The 19,213-nt window shown below is 45.6% G+C and overlaps 1 protein-coding gene across 1 annotated transcript in view; it reads right to left on the bottom strand.

The window, feature by feature from the left end:
* Positions 1 to 257: 257 nt before the first annotated feature.
* Positions 258 to 19,213, bottom strand: part of slc2a15a (solute carrier family 2 member 15a) — a 98,846-nt gene continuing 79,890 nt past the window's right edge. The window contains exons 12-13 of the mRNA XM_042011127.1: positions 4,075 to 4,202; positions 258 to 512 (exon numbers count right to left, since the gene is read on the bottom strand). Coding sequence (XP_041867061.1) covers positions 258 to 512; positions 4,075 to 4,202 — 383 coding nt within the window. The remainder of the gene's footprint in view (positions 513 to 4,074; positions 4,203 to 19,213) is intronic.

Genomic DNA, 19,213 nt, shown 5'->3' with positions numbered 1-19,213 from the left:
ACATTTAAATTGTATATGGACAGACTTCTGGACTAAAAGCACTGTTAATGCTTAACAGACAAATCAGACAGAGTTTATTAAAGAAGGTTAAAATATAAAAACAGCATCTATACAGCAGTGCTTAAAACCTGAGGATTGTTGAGATGGAGAGTCCAGCTTCACCCAGCTAGAGCTAAATGAGCTTATGTGAAGTGTTCTTTCTTGTTCACGTCCAACTTTTCCACGGTTTTCTGTGTCAGCTTAAAACTGAATCTCCATTAAGGTACCGAAGATGAGCTGTCAAACTCCAGCGAAGCATTCTCCACACCACCGTAGCCATTCATTTTCTTTAGCTTGAGGTGGTCCACATGGATCAGGCCCTGGGTCTCCAGGACGGCCTCCTTCTTAGAGAACATCCGACTTATCTCCATAAAGGTTTTGTTTTTGGTTTCCGGAATCACAATGTAAACATAAACAGCCACAGACACACAAATAGTGGCAAAAACCAAATAGCAGTAGGAGCCAGCAGACATCTGGTGGTTGCAGAGGATGGGTGGAAGGACAGAGAGGACAGAAACATGAGTTTTTAAATCAGGGTTTCATGAACAGCAAATATGTTCAACAGAGTTAAAATCATCTTACATACAGACAGTAATCTCATTACAGCAGCTCTTCGTCTCTGTAAGTCTTTCTACTCTTGACTATAACATGAATGTGAACATACTACACCAGGGGTAACCAAAGTCGGTCCTTAAGGGCCGCTGTCCTGCAGGTTTTCAATGTTTCCTGTTTCAACACACCTGACTCAAATGAAATGGATCCAACAGCCTATTAGGTTTTGCACAATGACTCATTCATTTGAGTCAGGTGGTTTTGGAGCAGGGACACATCGAAAACCTGCAGGATTGTGGCGCTCGAGGAACGGAGCTGGACACCCCTGCATTACACCATCCTTGTTCCCTAAAATTCTGCTGAAGCTCATCTCAAACTGTCTTATTAAATTATTTTGATTATAATCAGATTATATTAAAAACCTTTTTGGGATCAGAAAAACAGAATTATGACACAGTGAAACAAATAGGAAATTAAATTAAATAAAAGATATATATTTTGAATCCTAAAGGAAAATTCCAGTGGTGTAGTTTTTTTTTTTTAACAAAACAACAACAACAACAACAATAATAATAATAATAGTAATAATCCATTCATTTTCTTCCGCTTATCCAGAGTCGGGTTGCGGGGGCAGCTGCCTAAGCAGGGAAACCCAGACTTCCCTCTCCCCGGCCACATTCACCAGCTCATCTGGAGGGATCCCGAAGCGTTCCCAGGCCAGCCGAGAGATGTAGTCTATCCAGCGTGTCCTAGGTCTTCCACGGGACCTCTTTCTGGTGGGACGTGCCCTGAACACCCCACCAGGGAGGCATCCAGGAGGCATCCTAACCAGATGCCCGAGCCACCTCATCTGGCCCCTCTCGATGTGGAGGAGCAGCGGCTCTACTCTGAGCCCCTCCCAGATCACCGAGCTTCTCACCCTTTTTTCTCACCCTATTTTCTGCGGAGAAAACTCATTTTGGCCGCTTGTACTCGCAATCTTGTTCTTTTGGTCACTACCCACAGCTCATGACCATAGGTGAGGGTAGGAACGTAGATCGACCGGTAAACCGAGAGCTTTCCTTTTTGTCTCAGCTCCCTCTTCACCATGACAGACCGATGCAGAGTCCGCATCACTGCAGATGCCGCACCGATCCGCCTGTCGATCTCCCTCCATCCTTCCCTCACTCGTGAACAAGACCCCGAGATACGTAAACTCCTCCACTTGGGGCAGGACCTCATTGCCGACCCAGAGAGTGCACTCCACACTTTTCCAGCTGAGGACCTTGGTCTTGGATTTGGAGGTGCTGATTGTCATCCCAGCCGCTTCACACTAGGCTGCGAATCGCTCCAATGAGAGCTGAAGATCACGGCCCGATGAAGCCAACAGAACCACATCATCTGCAAAGAGCAGAGACCCAAACCTGAGGCCACCGAACTGGATCACCTCAACACCTCGGCTGTGCCTAGAAATTCTGTCCATAAAGGTAATGAACAGAATCGGTGACAAAGGGCAGCCTTGGTGGAGTCCAACCCACACTGGAAACGATTCTAATTTACTGCCAGCAATGCGGACCAAACTCTGACACATGTAGTACAGGGACCGGACAGCTCGTACAAGCGAGTCCGGCACTCCATACTCCCAGAGTACCCCCACAGGAGTCCCCGGGGAACACGGTCGAATGCCTTCTCCAAATCCACAACACACATGTAGATTGGTTGGGCAAACTCCCATGCCCCCTCAAAGACCCCAAAGAGGGTGTAGAGCTGGTCCACTGTTCCATGACCGGGACGAAAACCACACTGCTCCTCCTCAATCCGAGGTTCGACTATCAGATGGACTCTCCTCTCAAGCACCCCTGAATAGACCTTACCGGAGCGGCTGAGGAGTGTGATCCCCCTGTAGTTGGAGCACACCCTTCGGTCCCCCTTTTGGAAGAGGGGGACCCCCACCCCAGTCTGCCAGTCCAGGGGAACTGTCCCCGATGTCCACGCAATGCTGCTGAGGCATGTCAGACAACACAACCCTACAGCATCCAGAGCCTTAAGGAACTCTGGGCGGCCCTCATCCACCCCCCGGGGCCCTGCCACTGAGGAGCTTTTTAACCACCTCAGCGACCTCAGCCCCAGAGATAGGCGAGCCAGCACCAGCTACCCCAGACTCTGCTTCCTCATCAAAAGATGTGTTGGTGGGATTGAGAAGTTCTTCAAAGTATTCCTTCCACTGCCTCACAACGTCCCGAGTTGAGGTCAGCAGCCCACCATCCCCACTGTACACAGTGTTGACGGAGCATGGCTTTCCCCTCCTGAGCCACCGGATGGTGGACCAGAATCTCCTCGAAGCTGTTCAGAAGTCATTCTCCATGACCTCTCCAAACTCCTCTCATGCCCGAGTTTTTGCCTTAGTGACTGCCGAAGCTGCGCTCCGCTTAGCTCGCCGATACCCATCAGCTGCCTCTGGAGTCCCACAGGCCAAAAAGGCCCGATAGGACTCCTTTTTCAGCTTCACGGCATCCCTTACTGCCGGTGTCCACCAACGAGTTCGGGGGTTACCGCCACGACAGGCACCGACGACCTTACGGCCACAGCTGTGGCTGGCCGCCTCGACAATAGAGGCACGGAACACAGCCCATTCGCACTCAATGTCCCCCACCTCACCCGGGACATGGTTGAAGCTCTGCTGGAGATGGGAGTTGAAACTCTTTCTGACAGGGGACTCTGCCAGACGTTCCCAGCAGACCCTCAGAACACGCTTGGGTCTACCAGGCCTCCCCCACCATCTGAGCCAACTCACCACCAGGTGGTGATCAGTTGACAGCTCCGCCTCTCGCTTCACCCGAGTGTCCAGGACATGCGGCCGCAATTCCGACAACATGACTACAAAGTCAATCATCGAACTGCGGCCTAGAGTGTCCTGGTGCCAAGTGCACATGTGGACACTCTTATGTCTGAACAAGGTGTTCATTATGGACAATCCATGACGAGCACAGAAGTCCAACAACACAGCACCACTCGGATTTAGATTGGGCGGGCGTTCCTCCCAATCACGCCCCTCCAGGTCTCGCTGTCATTGCCCACGTGAGCATTGAAGTCCCCCAGCAGAACGAGGGAGTCCCCGGAAGGAGTGCTCTCCAACACCCCCCACCCCAAGGACTCTAACAAGGGTGGGTACTCTGAGCTGCTTGCCCGCGTGAGCATTGAAGTCAGAACGAGGGAGTCCCCGGTTGATGCATAAGCACAAACAACAGTCAGAACCTGTCCCCCCACCTGAAGGCAGAGGGAGGCTACCCTGTCGTCCACCAGGGTAAACCCCAACGTACAGGCGCCAAGTTACCTAAATAATTATTGATTGTTTATATTTATTTAAATTATTCATACGGGTATTAAATGAATAATTTATGAAAATGTATATAAATGATTTATCTGAATTTTAAGGTCATGCTTTGAAATTCCATGACCTACAAACTGCTGTTTGTAGCCTGTGATGAGAGCAGAGTGACTCACTTGTAGGAAGGGGAAAACAAAGCCCACCGTGAAGTTGGACAGCCAGTTCAGAGACCCTCCGATGATATACGCAGCAGGACGATGGGACTGTTTGAACAGCTCTGCTGTAATCAAAAAGGGGACCCCCGCTGAAACAGAAAAAAAATCCCTACAAATAATCACATTTTCTTCTTTTTACAGTTGCAACAAGAAAGCACAAAAGTCATTAAGTGATGCCCTTTAGTTGTAAGTTACCGACAAACCCCAAATCAGGCAAGAAAACAAGAAACCAAGAAAGAACATCAGAAACCAGTAAAGAAGGCCAGCTGTTTGATTAATATTTTTTTCTTTTATTCAACATCAGTTTAATACTTTCATTGTGGTTGTTTTGTCTGTTTATTTTGGTGAGAAAAACCATCAGTCTTGTTAATGTCAGGTATAGAATCAGGGTAGGATGAATGGAGAGGCCCAGATAGCCATGCTAAAAGGAAAGACAGTGGGGGACAGCTAAAAGAACAAACTAAAGTGAATATGGAATGGATTCTAAAAGAAATACAGGACTTCAGACAAGAAAATAATGAGAAATTGAACATCATTAAAAAAGAACTAAACAAAACGAATCAAAGAATTGCAGAAGCGGAAGGACGCATAACTGAAACAGAATCAAAGCTGGATGAGATGAAGCAAATTATTAAAGAAATGCTAAAACTCAAGTGCAACACAAAGAAAAGTTAACTGACCAAGAAGCAAGAACACGACGTAAGAATATGAGGATATATAATGTGCCTGAGGAGGAAGAAGGCAAATTAATGATAATTTTTATGGAAAAGTTCCTGAGGGAAGTACTGGACCTTTCGGAATTCAAAGATCTACAGATCGAAAGGGCCAGATCCCCCAGCCACAGATAAACCGAAATCCATTATAGTTAAATTCATGCTACCTCATACAAAGAAAGTCATCCTGAGAAAAGCCTGGGAAAGGAGAGTGATTTACATCAAAAAACGGAGGATTTATTTTGACCATGACTACCCATCAACCATCTTAAAAAACAGTTAAGAATAAAACGAAGCAAAACGGGTGCTACGCGAAAAGAAAATACTCTTCCAAACCCCATATCCAGCGAGGCTCCGTGTTTTCTGTGAAGAAGAGACAAAGACATATCCATTTGCAAGTGAAGCAACGAGGGATATGAGGGAAAGAGGATTCGCATTGAAAATGGTTCCTCCACCGCAAGAGCTGACAGAATTACACAAGGAAGACTCATGGAATACAGGGCACCGAGTGACAGAAATGAATAAAGACGCATCCAGGCGAGAATCCATCAGATCTAAACTCCAGCCCTTCAAGCGGTAACCCATATGAAAATAATGGAACAGCATGATGAAAAATACTTTCACTTTTTGTGTTCCTCTCCTTATTTCTTCATCTCTCACAATTCACTTTTAAATTTAATGATATGAATTTTTCATTCTCTGTTCTTTCTTATTTTCTCTATTTCTCTAAGGAATTACTTCTTTATATATCTTTGGAGGACAAAGAACTATATGTTTATTGTGTACATATGTATTTTATGAACTGCCATTAAGGGCCCCGTTCTTATGTAAGCCTGAAGAGGCGTCTCCTCTGAACTTTGACCGACACCATTGTCAGTTGAAGGATTTCTTTCACCCTTCGCCTTGGAAATTTTCTCAATTTTTTATTTTATATGAATTACATTGTTACTTTTAAGTTTAAGTTTATATTAAAGAGATGTGTGGCAAAGAACCTAGTTTTACCATTTTAAGTATACCATGTAAGGGCAATTTCTTTCAATGTTAATGTCATCTTAAATCAAATATAAAGGACAAAAATATTAACAAAAAAGAAAAGAGAGAAAACATACATTGTATACTTACAATGGATTACAATGGATTACAGACTGGACTGGTCAGAGACCATCAACGCCATCCACAAGAAAGGACAGAGCCGTCTGTACTTTCTAAGGAGGCTGAGGTCCTTCAACATCTGCAAGAAACTGCTGCTGATGTTCTACCAGACTGTGGTGGCCAGTGTCCTTTTCTATGCTGTGGTGTGTTGGGGAGGCAGCATAAAGAAAAGGGATGCAGCACGGCTGGATAGAGTGATCCGAAGGGCAGGATCTGTGGTGGGCACAGAGCTGGACTCTTTGGTCTCAGTGGCAGAAAAAAGGACCTTGGACAAGATCCTGACCATCCTGGACTCCTCCTCTCACCCTCTGCATAGAACTCTGAGCAGGCAGAGGAGTGTGTTCAGCCCCAGACTACTGTCCCTGACCTGCTCCACCAACAGACTCAAAAACTCTTTCGTACCCTGGGCCATCCGGCTGTACAACATCTCGCTGAGGGTGCAGGGGTCACAACCACAACCATAGTCTGAATAGTTTTTATGGACATGTGCCTTTTTCTCATTTGGAAGCACATTTGCTCTTATCCCATTCTGTTAACACTGTCTCAGCAGTTTTTGCACATCCTGCACTTTTTCACTCATGCACCTTGTTTGGCTACCACCATCAACATATGTACATACTTGATCACCTGTACAGTATATATTTACATAGACCATGATAATGGTCTTCTTTATCTACCGTTGCCTCTATTTAATTTTAAATTAGTCTAGTTATGCTTAAGTACTAACCCCTAATGTCAAGTACTAACCTTTAATGTATGTATATGCTACTGGATGCTTGAATTTCCCTTGGGATCAATAAAGTATCTATCTATCTATCTATCTATCTATCTATCTATCTATCTATCTACAAGAAACACATTTCACCAATTTTGAGTATAAAAAATTTTATAAATTAGGATATACTAAAGTATATTATTCATCATATAAAAGAAATCACAAAAGAGAAGTGGCCATTTTCAAATCCAATAACACAAATTTAGAAGTGATCCATAAATATACTGTTAAAGAAGGAAGACACGTTTAGATACAAATTATTAACCTACTTAACGTATACGCCCCACTGCGTAATGACATATAATTTTACAACACTGTTGTAGACCTGATAGTTAACCACTCAGACAGAGTGGTGGAGACTTTAACATTCATTTGAATCCTTAAATAGATGTTTCCAGTCAATCAAAAAAGAAATTAAGCAAAAGGTACCAAATTTTGCATGCTACAAAAGAAATAGGGGTGATTGATATATGGACGGAAATACAATATGGAGATTGAACTATAGTATGCTTAATGAGCCATTCTCCCAATGACCCAATGACTCAAGCAAGAAAAAATGGAAGAAGAAATCCAAAGATATATAGACGAAAATGATAATGGGGAAGTTTCCCCAACAATCTTAGGGGATGCAGCAAAAAAGGTAATCCGGGGAAAAATCATAGCAATAGGGTCAGTTAAAAAAAGAAAAAAACAGAAACAAAAGAAATTAAAGCTGCAAGCAGCGTTGGAGGCCCTCGCACCTCTGGCGCCGCTTCGGCCTATTGCACCGCCCCTTCACCCCGCAACCTCCCTCCAGCAGCACAGCCGCTATCGCCCACAGCCATATACCCATTCTTCCAGAGTTTATCTCCAATCAAGAGGTGATTTTTCTCATGAGAGGATCAACTTGCAACTCAGCCTTTCCAGTGATGACATCTGAAGCATTCATGACCTTGTTTCTTACAAACTGTGTTGAATTCCCACAAACTGGAGCATGATTTCATCAAGAGGAAAATTCAACGTGGCCACTAGGAGATGCTAAACTTGTTTTAATGTGAGAAGAGGAAAATATTAGCTTAATTGGTCTAGAGCCACTTCCTGTATAATGGTGAATGAGTTAAACCGTCACAGGAAGCCATTTTAATCATGCTGCTGTAAGAAAGCAGTCATATTTTCAACCATGAGTTCATGAAGGATGATATTAATGAGTTAGAAATAGTTTTACAGAGGATAAAGGGTTAAAATGGTGGGACTTCCTTTTCCCAGGGGGTGGGGCTATGGTGTTGAGAACATCAGGACATGAAGAAATTTTTTTGTTTGTCCTGGTATGTTACATAAATATGACACATTTTACCATGTCGTTCAAAGCAGTGGTTGGAGCTGATAGATTAAATATTTACAGGGGGCGCTATAGAGCCATATTACCAGCATATGTGTATTTGAATCAGTTCCAGGCCTGACCACTGTCCTTCCTGCCAAGTTTGGTGGAGATCAGGAGAACATTGGGTCAGTTACAAGTACTTCCTGTTTCATGGCGGTGGACGCCATTTGCCATGTTTTGCTTGAGGAAGGAACTTGAGGTTTTTTTTCTCTAATATCATGAAAGGGTTTGACCTGATCTCAAGCACTTTTGAGTGTGTGAGGTTAATCCCTGATGAGAGGGAACCCGCTGAAGGAAAAAGGCACTTCCTGTTTCAAGTGGGCGGGGCTTAGGCCAAGACCAGAAGTAGTTACATGAATCTGTTAAGGAGCAGACTCTGATTAATCAGTGCAAGTGTGATGCCGATTGGATGAAAATTGAGGGATTTATACTCAATAATGATGTCATGGCGTCTTATCGAACCTTGTCATGGCGCCACGGTCTCGCCATGCAGCGTTGAGCAATGTCCAGATGACAACATCTGGACATGTAGATGTGGTCGGCATGGAACTGAAGTGAAACATTTGTAGTGTGGTACAAAATGAGTGTTGTATTTGAGAAATAATGGATTCCGTGCTTGATGGCGAAACATCAAAACTTGATGAGGCGCCGCCAATGAACGCCATCTCCTATTAGAAAATTTTCAATAACTTTTGACCAATCATGCCTCTGGAGTGTTCAGACTGAGTTTGAGGTAAATACAATAAAATCTGTAGGAGGAGTTCGTTCAAATGCAAGGCAAAGAAACATACAAAAATGACCCTAAAAATGACACTTTTTTCAAAATGGCCGACTTCCTGTTAAAGTTATCATATAGGTCCAAGAGACTTTTTTGTACATCCTTCCAAGTTCTATCAATATACTGGATTTCAGCCATATCGCTCAATGTAGTGGGCAGATATGATCAATTAAATATTTTTAGGGGGCGCTATAGAGCCATATTGCAATTTTTCTAGCATATGTCAATGCGGCTGTGTTCCCGACCTGACTGCGCTCCTTCCTGCCAAGGTTGGTGGAGATCAACCGTACAGTGGGTCAGTTACAAGTACTTCCTGTTTTATGGCGTCGGACCACTATTCGCCATGGTTACGTTTGGCGACGGAACTTGAGATTTTTCTTGTGGTATCATGAAAGGGTTTGACCTGTTGTGAAGCACTTTCAAGTGTGTAAGTTTCATTCCTGAGGAGATGGACCCCGGCGTCTGAAAAAAAGCACTTCCTGTTGAAAGTGGGCGGGGCTTAGGGCTAGTCTGGAATTGGTCATATGGATCTGTTCAGGGCCAGACACTGATTAATCTCAGCAAGTCTGACGGGGATTGGATCAGAATTGTGGGATTTATACTGATTTATAATGTCATGGCGTCTTATCGAAGTTCACCATGGCGCCACAGTTTCGCCCTTCAGCGTAGAGCAACAGTTTTCACTGGATATCATCACCAACTTGTTTTCTGCTGTCTGACCCAGTTTGGACATGGTTGTGTGCAAAACGTGAGATAAGTGGGTCTTCGACTAAAAACCATGACTTCCTGTCAGCAGGGGGCGTGGCCAATTCATAACCTAAAAATTGACATGTAGCTGTGTTCAGGATGGGACTGGCATCATACATGGCCATTTTGGTTCAGATACAATGTTTTATGTGGAAGTTATATCACTTTCGTTCTTCACGGCGAGACATCAAACTTTGAGGCCCCACCCCCTCCATGCCCTTTCTCCTATTAGAAAACTTTCAATAACTTTTAAAGACACATGCCTTCTGGACATCCTGAGCTATTTTGGTAGCGGTACGATGAAATCTCTAGGAGGAGATAGATTTTGAAAATGTCAGTAAAACGCCAAAATGGCGACTTTGACCCAAAATGGCCGACTTCCTGTTGGTTGTAGGCTGTTGCTCCAAGAGGATTTTTTGTTCGCCCGAAGATTTAGAATATATGTAACGATTTTCATGAAGATTGATGACGTGCAGTGGCGGGGCATATTAAATAGGTGGCGCTCTCATTCAATTTTGCCCGAACAGTCCCAAGCACCCCAAAATATCAAATTTTTCGCATTCCTTTGGGGGGGTACACAAAAATAGGCGCGTTTTCGTGCATGTTCAGGTCTCCAAAAATGCCTCCAATGTTTAAGAAGAAGAAGAAGAAGAAGAAGAAGAAGAAGAAGAAGAAGAAGAAGAAGAAGAAGAAGAAGAAGAAGAAGAAGAATAAGGAAGAAACGGAGCAATTACAACAGGCCTTCGCACCGCCTTCGGTGCTCGGGCCTAATTAAAAGACATGCAACAATAGTTGGACACACCTCAACGCATGGCGTGGGCTTTGGAACCACTGTCCTTGAGAGGGGCTGGACCCTCTTCCATTCTGGAGTGGCTCCCGGTGAGAGGCGCCGAGCAGGTGTGGGCATGCTCATTGCCCCCCGACTTGGCACCTGTACGTTGGGGTTTACCCCGGTGAACGAAAGGGTAGCCTCCCTCCACCTTTGGGTGGGGGGATGGGTCCTGACTGTTGTTTGTGCTTATGCATCAACTGGGGACTCCCTCATTCTGACTTCAATGCTCACGTGGGCAATGTCAGCGAGACCTGGAGGGCGTGATTGGGAGGACTTCTGTGCTTGTCATGGATTGTCCATAACTAACACCTTGTTAGGCCACATGTCCTGGACACTCGGGTGAAGTGAGAGGCGGAGCTGTCAACTGATCACCACCTGGTGGTGAGTTGGCTGCGGGTCTGCTGGGAACGTCTGGCAAAGTCCCCTGTCAGAAAGAGTTTCAACTCCCATCTCCAGCAGAGCTTCAACCATGTCCCAGGTGAGGCAGGGGACATTGAGTGCGAATGGGCTGTGTTCCGTGCCTCTATTGTCGAGGCGGCCTGCTGCAGCTGTGGCCATAAGGTCATCGGTGCCTGTTGTGGCGGTAACCCCCGAACTCGTTGGTGGACACCGGCAGTAAGGAATGCCGTCAATCTGAAAAAGGAGTCCTATCGGGCCTTTTTGGCCTGTGGGACTCCAGAGGCAGCTGATGGGTATCGGCTGGCTAAGCGGAGCGCGGCTTCGGCGGTCGCTAAGGCAAAAGCTCGGGCGTAAGAGGAGTTTGGAGAGGCCATGGAGAATGACTTCCGGACGGCTTCGAGGAGATTCTGGTCCACCATCCGGTGGCTCAGGAGGGGAAAGCGGTGCTCCGTCAACACTGTGTACAGTGGGGATGGGGGGCTGCTGACCTCGACTCGAGACGTTGTGAGGCAGTGGAGGGGATACTTTGAAGACCTCCTCAATCCTACCAACACGTCTTCTGATGAGGAAGCAGAGTCTGGGGTAGCTGGTGCTGGCTCGCCTATCTCTGGGGCTGAGGTCACTGAGGTAGTTAAAAAGCTCCTCAGTGACAAGGCCCCAGATGTGGATGAGGGCTCACCCTTAGAGATAGGGTGAGAAGCTCAGCGATCCGGGAGGGGCTCAGAGTAGAGCCACTGCTCCTCCACATTGAGAGGGGCCAGATGAGGTGGCTCGGGCATCTGGTTAGGATGCCTCCTGGACTTCTCCCTGGTGAGGTGTTCCGGGCACGTCCCACCAGAAGGAGGCCCCAGGGAAGACCTAGGACATGCTGGACAGACTACATCTCTCGGCTGGCCTGGGAACGCCTCGGGATCCCTCCGGATGAGCTGGTGAATGTGGCCGGGGAGAGGGGAGTCTGGGTTTCCCTGCTTAGGCAGCTGCCCCTGCGACCCAACTAAGCGGAAGAAAATGGATGGATGGATGTGGAATGGTTACACCTCGGAGTGGTATAAGGCATTTGAAAAAATACAGACACCCCTCAGTTGGAAAAAAGCCATAATAAGTCTAACACCCAAAGAAGGAAAAGATAGAATGAAATGTGGATCATACGGACCAATCCTCCTTCTAAATGTAGACTATTGAATCTACACCTCGAACCGATAGCTCAGCATATAAGTCAGGCAGATGGAATTAGTGGAGTTACAATAAAACAAATAGAATATAAAATAGCAAGTTATGCAGATGATGTACTTCTATATATAACTAAACCAGAGATATCACTAGCAGAAATTTTGACTTTTGCTTAACAATATTGAACCAATATCAGGATATAAATTAAACATAGAAGAGACTGAAATACTGTCTTTTTTTCCAGCCATCTGAAAAACTTAAAAATGCTTTCTCTTTTAAATGGAATACAGAATCAACTAAATATTTATGGGTAACATTAACAAAAGATTTAATTAAACTAATGGAAAAACAACTATATCCCCCTGAATAAAAACATTAAAAAGATCTTGAAAGATGGAACTTAATTCCCTTCCTTATTTTAAGTGCATGAATAGAAACAACTAAAATGAATGTACTACCAAGATTTTTATATTTATTTCAAACACTACCAATAAGAAGCCCAAAACAATATTTTATATAATGGGATGAAACAATATCAAGAGTTACATGGCAAGGATGAAGACCCCGTATCCTCTATAAAACTCTACAATTACAAAAAGAACGAGGAGGATTGGGAGTTTCAAACTTCAGAACCTATTTTATATAATCTCAAATAAAAATATTATTTCATTGGTGCAATCCAGTTTATGAAGCCAGATGGAAAGATACTGCAAGTTTAGAAATTAAAGATAAACATATACAAGCTATTCTGGCCGATAATAAGAGCTTACAAACAATTAATAATACAGAAAATTCATGGATAAAATCTGTACTAACAACTTGGAAGAATTTAATAACAGAACATAAAGTGGAACAAGATATTTAAATCCTAGGGTGGCGTGCACATGATTTAAGTTTTACCCCAAACAAGAAGGACTTAAGATTTAAAATGTGGATTACAAAAGGTATAACAGCTTACTTTCAGACTGTAAAGGATAATCAGATGAAAAGATTTCAAACTTTAAAAGAACATTTTAATCTGGAGAAACAGGACTTTTATAGATACTTACAACTAAGGAGTTACTATAATAGTGAAATTAAACAAACCAATAAAGATGAATAAAACTCATTAATAACATTATTTATAAAGGCATATAAATCATAACTCCCCAGGGGGTTAATATCACAATTATACAAAAGTATTTGTAACCTAAATAAATATTCAACATGTTATATCAAAGAAAAAATGGATAAGGGAAAGAGAAATAGTCATAACAGATGAAGAATGGGCACAGATTTGTATTTCACAATGAAAGAGTACGAAATCCCATATATGGAAGGAATACTGCTGGAAAAATAGAACATGTTACTTCATACCACCAACACAAAGTACACATTATACAGGGAGCACTGCCCACTGCTGGAGAAACTGTGGCTGCCAAAAGGAAGATGAAAAGAAGAAATTAAGAGTTACATGTCTATGGTCAGATTTGAAATGGTATCATTATTTTAATGAAATATATGGAATGTAAAAATGACCTACCACCATTAATAAAAGAAAATGAAAATGAAAGTCAACATCAGTTACCATGGTGATCAACAGGTTCAGAGAGAACTTTTTAACTCCTTAAATTCTGACTTTCAGCTCAATACGCCACTGATTTGGTTGATATTCCTCAGACTTTGTGGGCAAATCAGACTGAATTAATGTGAAATAATCTAAGTTCAACAGTCGAGTCAACTCATGTTAAAGAGCAGTGAGGGGCCATAAATGGAGGAAACTGTTTCTAAAGCACATTTAAAACATAGTAAGAAAATATTGAATTCTGTATGTGATATGAAGTGACCACTGTAATTACACTGTTCGATCACTGGGGGATGACAGGACTTAACCCTAACCCCCCTAGTCATGAGATTCTTCAGCAGAGACACGCAGATCTGTCAGGACAGTGCTCTGTAGTAAAGGCAGTTTCTGAGAAGATGAAGTATTGTATCTCTATCTGATTATTGATATCGCATAAACAGAAGTTGAAGCATGAGTTCATTCTGCTCCTGCTGTGTAGTGTTTAACCTTTACAGCTGTTTATGTTCTGACATAAGCATGGCCCACTGTCAATACAATGACAATACTAAATATGGAGATATTTCTTTTTATTTCAAAAAGTTAAGTTTCTGCTGACATACTTATTATGGGATGGTAAACATTATCTATAGTTACAGTATAAATCAAACTGTTAATTCCAGAGGGATATTGGGTCAAGTGGTTCACAAGCTTGTCTGTTTATTATTATTAATATTATGTCACGTCTCCACTGGTAGGGGTCAGTTTTTCCCAGCCGTTCCCGAACGCATCTCCAGTTTTCAGCATGATTAGGGCTGATGCGCTCCACCTGTCGCAAGCACTACTTATACAGGTCTGTGACATCCCTTCAGGGCCAGATCGTCTCGGTTTCACCCTGCACGTATCCAACCTCTGTTCCCTGTATCTGTATTCTCTTGCACTTCGTTAGTCTGTTAAATAAACCTCCATTACCTATCCCTGGGTTTCTGATAATTTATGAGTCCAATCTCCTGGTACGTGACTGTACGATCTGGCCAAACCATGCTCAGGGATCGGTGCGCCATAACGCCATCCGTTTCTAACTACCGATCCTCACAAGCCTCTTTGTCTAAGTCTGCCCCCAAGAAGGTCCACTCCCCCCATGCTAGTCCGTCTATTAATCCGACTCATGAGTCGGGTGAATTTTCTGCTGACCGATATTCTGGTGACCCTGGACAGTGTTGAGCCTTTTTGGCTCATTGTTTACGGGAGATTGACTGGTGCCCGTCCTTTTTCCCAACCGAAAGGGTCAAGGTGGCCTACGTCTTGTCTCGGCTTTCGGGTCGAGCACAGTCATGGGGATTTGAACTCTGGGAAAGGGGCCTGCCGGTGACCACCACTTTTCAGAGTTTTTTGAAGGAACTATACCGGACTTTTGCACCACCCAGTTTTGAACCAGAGTCTTCAGTTCCACTGCTCCCGTCTCCAGTGTCACCTTCAGCTCCCAGGCTCACATCTCCGGCGTCACCTCCAACTCCAGTGCCTCATCCTCCGGAGAATCGGCCTGCTCAGCCTGCGGAGACCCTGTCTGCTCAGCCTGCGCAGACCCTGTCCGCTCAGCCTGCGGAGATCCTGTCCGCTCAGCCTCCAGAGACCCTGCCTGTTCTGCCTCCGGAGGCCCAGCCTGCAGAGGCCCAGCCTGCAGAGGACCAGCCTCCGACGCCGGCTCTAGGTTCTGCTCCGCAGCGTCCGACGCCTGCACCCCCGTCCTGCTCCTCTCTTCTGGTCCCTGTTCCTGAGGAGGTCCCTGGTCCAGACGCTTCTCTTTCTCTTCTGGTTCCCGTTTTGGAGGAGGTCCCTGGTCAAGTCGCTCCTCTTCCTCTTCTGGTCCCTGTTCCAGAGGAGGTCCCTGGTCCAGACGCTCCTCTTCTGGTCCCCAGTCGTCCGCCAGAATTAATAGATTCTGTTTGTCTTCCAGAGCTCCAGTCTGCACTCTCAGCGCGCAGCCCTGAGCCCCAGCTCCAGTCAGCGCGCAGCCCTGAGCCCCAGCTACAGTCAGCGCGCAGCCCTGAGTCCTTGCTCCAGTCAGCGCGCAGCCCAGAGACCCTGCTCCAGTCAGCACGCCTTCCAGAGGCCCAGCTCGAGTCAGCGCACCTTCCAGAGGCCCAGCTCCTGTCAGCGTGCCTTCCAGAGACCCAGCATCTGTCAGCACGCCTTCCAGAGACCCAGTTCCAGTCAGCGCGCCTTCCAGAGACCCAGTTCTCTTCAGCAAGCCGGCCAGAGATCTTGCTCCTGTCTTCAGCGTGCCAGCCAGAGATCCTGCTCCTGCCGTCAGCGCGCCGGCCAAAGATTCAGCTCCTGCCTTCAGCATGCTGGCCAGAGATTCAGCTCCTGTCGTCAGAGCGCCTGCCAGAAATTCAGCTCCTGTCGTCAGCGCGCCGTCTAGAGATCCCGCTCCAGTCAGAGCAGTCCTCTGGCCGTCCGCCAGAGAACCTGCTCCACTCTGCGCATCCCTCCGGCCGTCCGCCTGAGCCTCAGCTCCACTCTGCGCATCCCTCAGGCCGTCCGCCTGAGCTTCAGCTCCACTCTGCGCATCCCTCAGGCCGTCTGCCTGAGCTCCAGCTCCTGCCTGTGCATCTCTCCGGCTGTCCGCCTGAGCTCCAGCTCCGGCCCGTGCAGCCTGCTCTGCCGCCGGAGACCCTGCCTGCTCAGCCACAGGAGATCCAATCTGCTCGCCTCCCAGCTCAACCTCCAAGGTTCCGCTCCAGGTCTGCCTGTCCTCCGGGTCTTCCTTCCATGACCCGGCCCAAGTCTGCTTGTCCTCCTGGTTACCCTCCAGCGGCCATATCCCGGCCCTGGTCTGCTCGCCTTCCGGGCCGTCCTCCAGAGATCCGGTCCCAGTCAGTCCGGCCTCCCAAGTCCCAGCCCTGGTCTGCTCGCCCTCCGGGTCGTCCGCCTGAAATGCTGTCCCTGACTTCTCTGGTGCGCCTTTCTGGATCCCTGCTCTCGTTTGGGTGACCGGGAGGTCAGACACCAGAGATCCGACTGGCTCGTCGGCCGGATCCCTCCTGTCTGCTGGTGCCTGCCTCCGGACCCCCTCCTCCCGCCCAGTTCGGTGTTGCTGGGGTTGTTTGTTCTGTCTGCTCTCCACTCCCTGGCTGCCTGTGCGGGCGCACCGCGTCCCCTTCTTCTCGGGTCTGCTTTGTCTGTCCTGGCTGCTGGTGCCCTCCTCCGGACCCCCGCCGCCCTCCCGGCTTGTTTTGTGTTGGCGCCTATTCTCGGGTTCAGCTCCGGTCTTCTGTTCGATCTGTTGGGTCGCCGGGAGTCGACCCTTGTGGGGGGGGGGGTTCTGTCACGTCTCCACTGGTGGGGTCAGTTTTTCCCAGCCGTTCCCGAACGCATCTCCAGTTTTCAGCATGATTAGGGCTGATGCGCTCCACCTGTCGCAAGCCCTACTTATACAGGTCTGTGACATCCCTTCAGGGCCAGATCATCTCGGTTTCACCCTGCACGTATCCAGCCTCTGTTCCCTGTCTGTTTCCCAGTATTACCTGTCTGCCTGCCTGCCCGTTGCCAATTCTGTATTCCGTCATCTGGATATTCGCCTCTGCCCGCTCCCTAAAAACTCAGCCTAGTCTGCCCACCTGCCTGTTGCCGACTCTGTATTCCGGTACCTGGACTTTCGCCTCTGCTCGTTCCCGGACTGGTAACTCTGCCTTTGTTAATATTTGGATCCCCTGTATAACTGACCCCTGGATTGCTCTCTGGAATCTGTCTTTAGATCACGGACTTGGCTTTGCTGCTCCGTCGGAAGACACGGACGCACCCGCCGCTGTGTTCCATCACCCGGACTCTCTGATCACCGTCAGTATCTGTATTCTCTTGCACTTCGTTAGTCTGTTAAATAAACCTCCATTACCTATCCCTGGGTTTCTGATAATTTATGAGTCCAATCTCCTGGTACGTGACATATTATTATTATAGACCAGTGTTGTGTTGATTCTGCTGATGTAATTAATTTTGTATCAACTTAATTTTACATATATATTTACATTCATATCTTCATCATCTAACCTTGTCTGCTGTTTAGAGGAACTATTAACCTGTAATAATGAACATCCTACAGACCAACTCTGGATTTCCTGCATTATCAGCTTGAAAATAAAAGGCAATTTGATTTTAAAATTTAATCTTTAACCAACATTACAGTATCTTCTTTACAAACACACAGTGGCTAAAATGACAGAAGTAACAACATTAAACATGATTATTTTTTATAAATAAGATTTGTTTTTTTTTTTTTTACTGGTAATACGTTAACAATAATAGTCTGAATCAATATGCTGGGTTGTTGGACAAAAAGACTCTTAATACTCCTCAGATTTTTGTGTAAAATAATTATGTACCAAAAAATATCAAACAGATAAATAAAAAAATAAATCTGTTTCCATTAGAGATGCTGTATCTGTCTGTAAATCTGTAACATTATATGATGTCAAAATGAACCAGGCCAGTTTAATCCAATAGCTAGTTTGACATTCTAGTTACAGGATTAAGTTGTATATAAGAGGGGGGCTTCACAGTGGTGTGGTGGTTAGCACCGCAGCCTCACAGCTGGGGGGAGGTTTGAATCTTGAGGGTGGTGGCCTTTCTGTGCGGAGTTTGCATGTTCTCCCTGTGTATGCGTGGGTCCTCCCACCAGCCAAATACATGTAATTACTCTAAATTCTCCCTAGGAGTGAGTGCAAGTGTGAATGGTTGTTTGTCCCCTATGTGTTGGCCCTGCGATGGACTGGTGACCTCTCCAGGGTGTACCTGCCTCTCAACCATTAAAATGCTGGGATAGGCTCCCGCTTACCCGCAACCCGTAATGGACCAAGCGGTTTAGAGAATGAATGAATGATGAATATAGAAGAGGACAGAAAGTTAAAAAAAGGGTTAAAAGAGGATTTTGGCTGCGAATGAAGCAGTTCTTGTCGCCGGACCCAATACCAGGTCCAGCAGCACAAGTTCATGTATGTAAAAAGTTACTTTAGAAATAAAATACCCCACACAATAGAAATAAAATACTAATGTGTCTCAAACAACAAACTCTAACACCACTAAGTCAACACTCCAAGTGCATTTTGTCAGCAGAGTATTTGTAATATAACAACAAAATACACATGTAACAAATAATGATGCCATAAACATGAGCAACACTCAAAACAAAAGACAACAGAACACGAGACTCGCCCCACCCGAACAAATTGGGTATCTTATGAAACTAGAATAGCTACACTTTCAGATGATACCAACCATGTTCTGATTTTGGCCGACCACCTAACATCAGTCTCAAAACAAACACAAAACCAACCGTTGCATTTCACAGCTAGTGCATCAGATTGCATATTTTTCAAACTGCAAGTTACCAAACCCCAAAACTATTCTAACCAAAAGCAATATATTTTATTTCCTTGCTGTTTCATGGTCATTATCAGTCTATCCACACTATTCTTTAACCAAAATTAACAGCGTACTTGTCCATTGTAGTGAAACTGTGTCTTTGTGTTTCATTTGGCTGAACAGAAGGCCGAGGATAAGGTTAAAAAATTTGTGTTCTGGGAAAAGACATGGTGGATTAGGATTTCCTCACTTAAGGAGTTATTACTGGGC

This window comes from Melanotaenia boesemani, chromosome 16 (assembly GCF_017639745.1).
Source record: "Melanotaenia boesemani isolate fMelBoe1 chromosome 16, fMelBoe1.pri, whole genome shotgun sequence".
Taxonomy (NCBI): domain Eukaryota; kingdom Metazoa; phylum Chordata; class Actinopteri; order Atheriniformes; family Melanotaeniidae; genus Melanotaenia; species Melanotaenia boesemani.
Note: the sequence above shows the minus strand (reverse complement) of the source record. Positions and strands in the feature narration are given on the sequence as shown.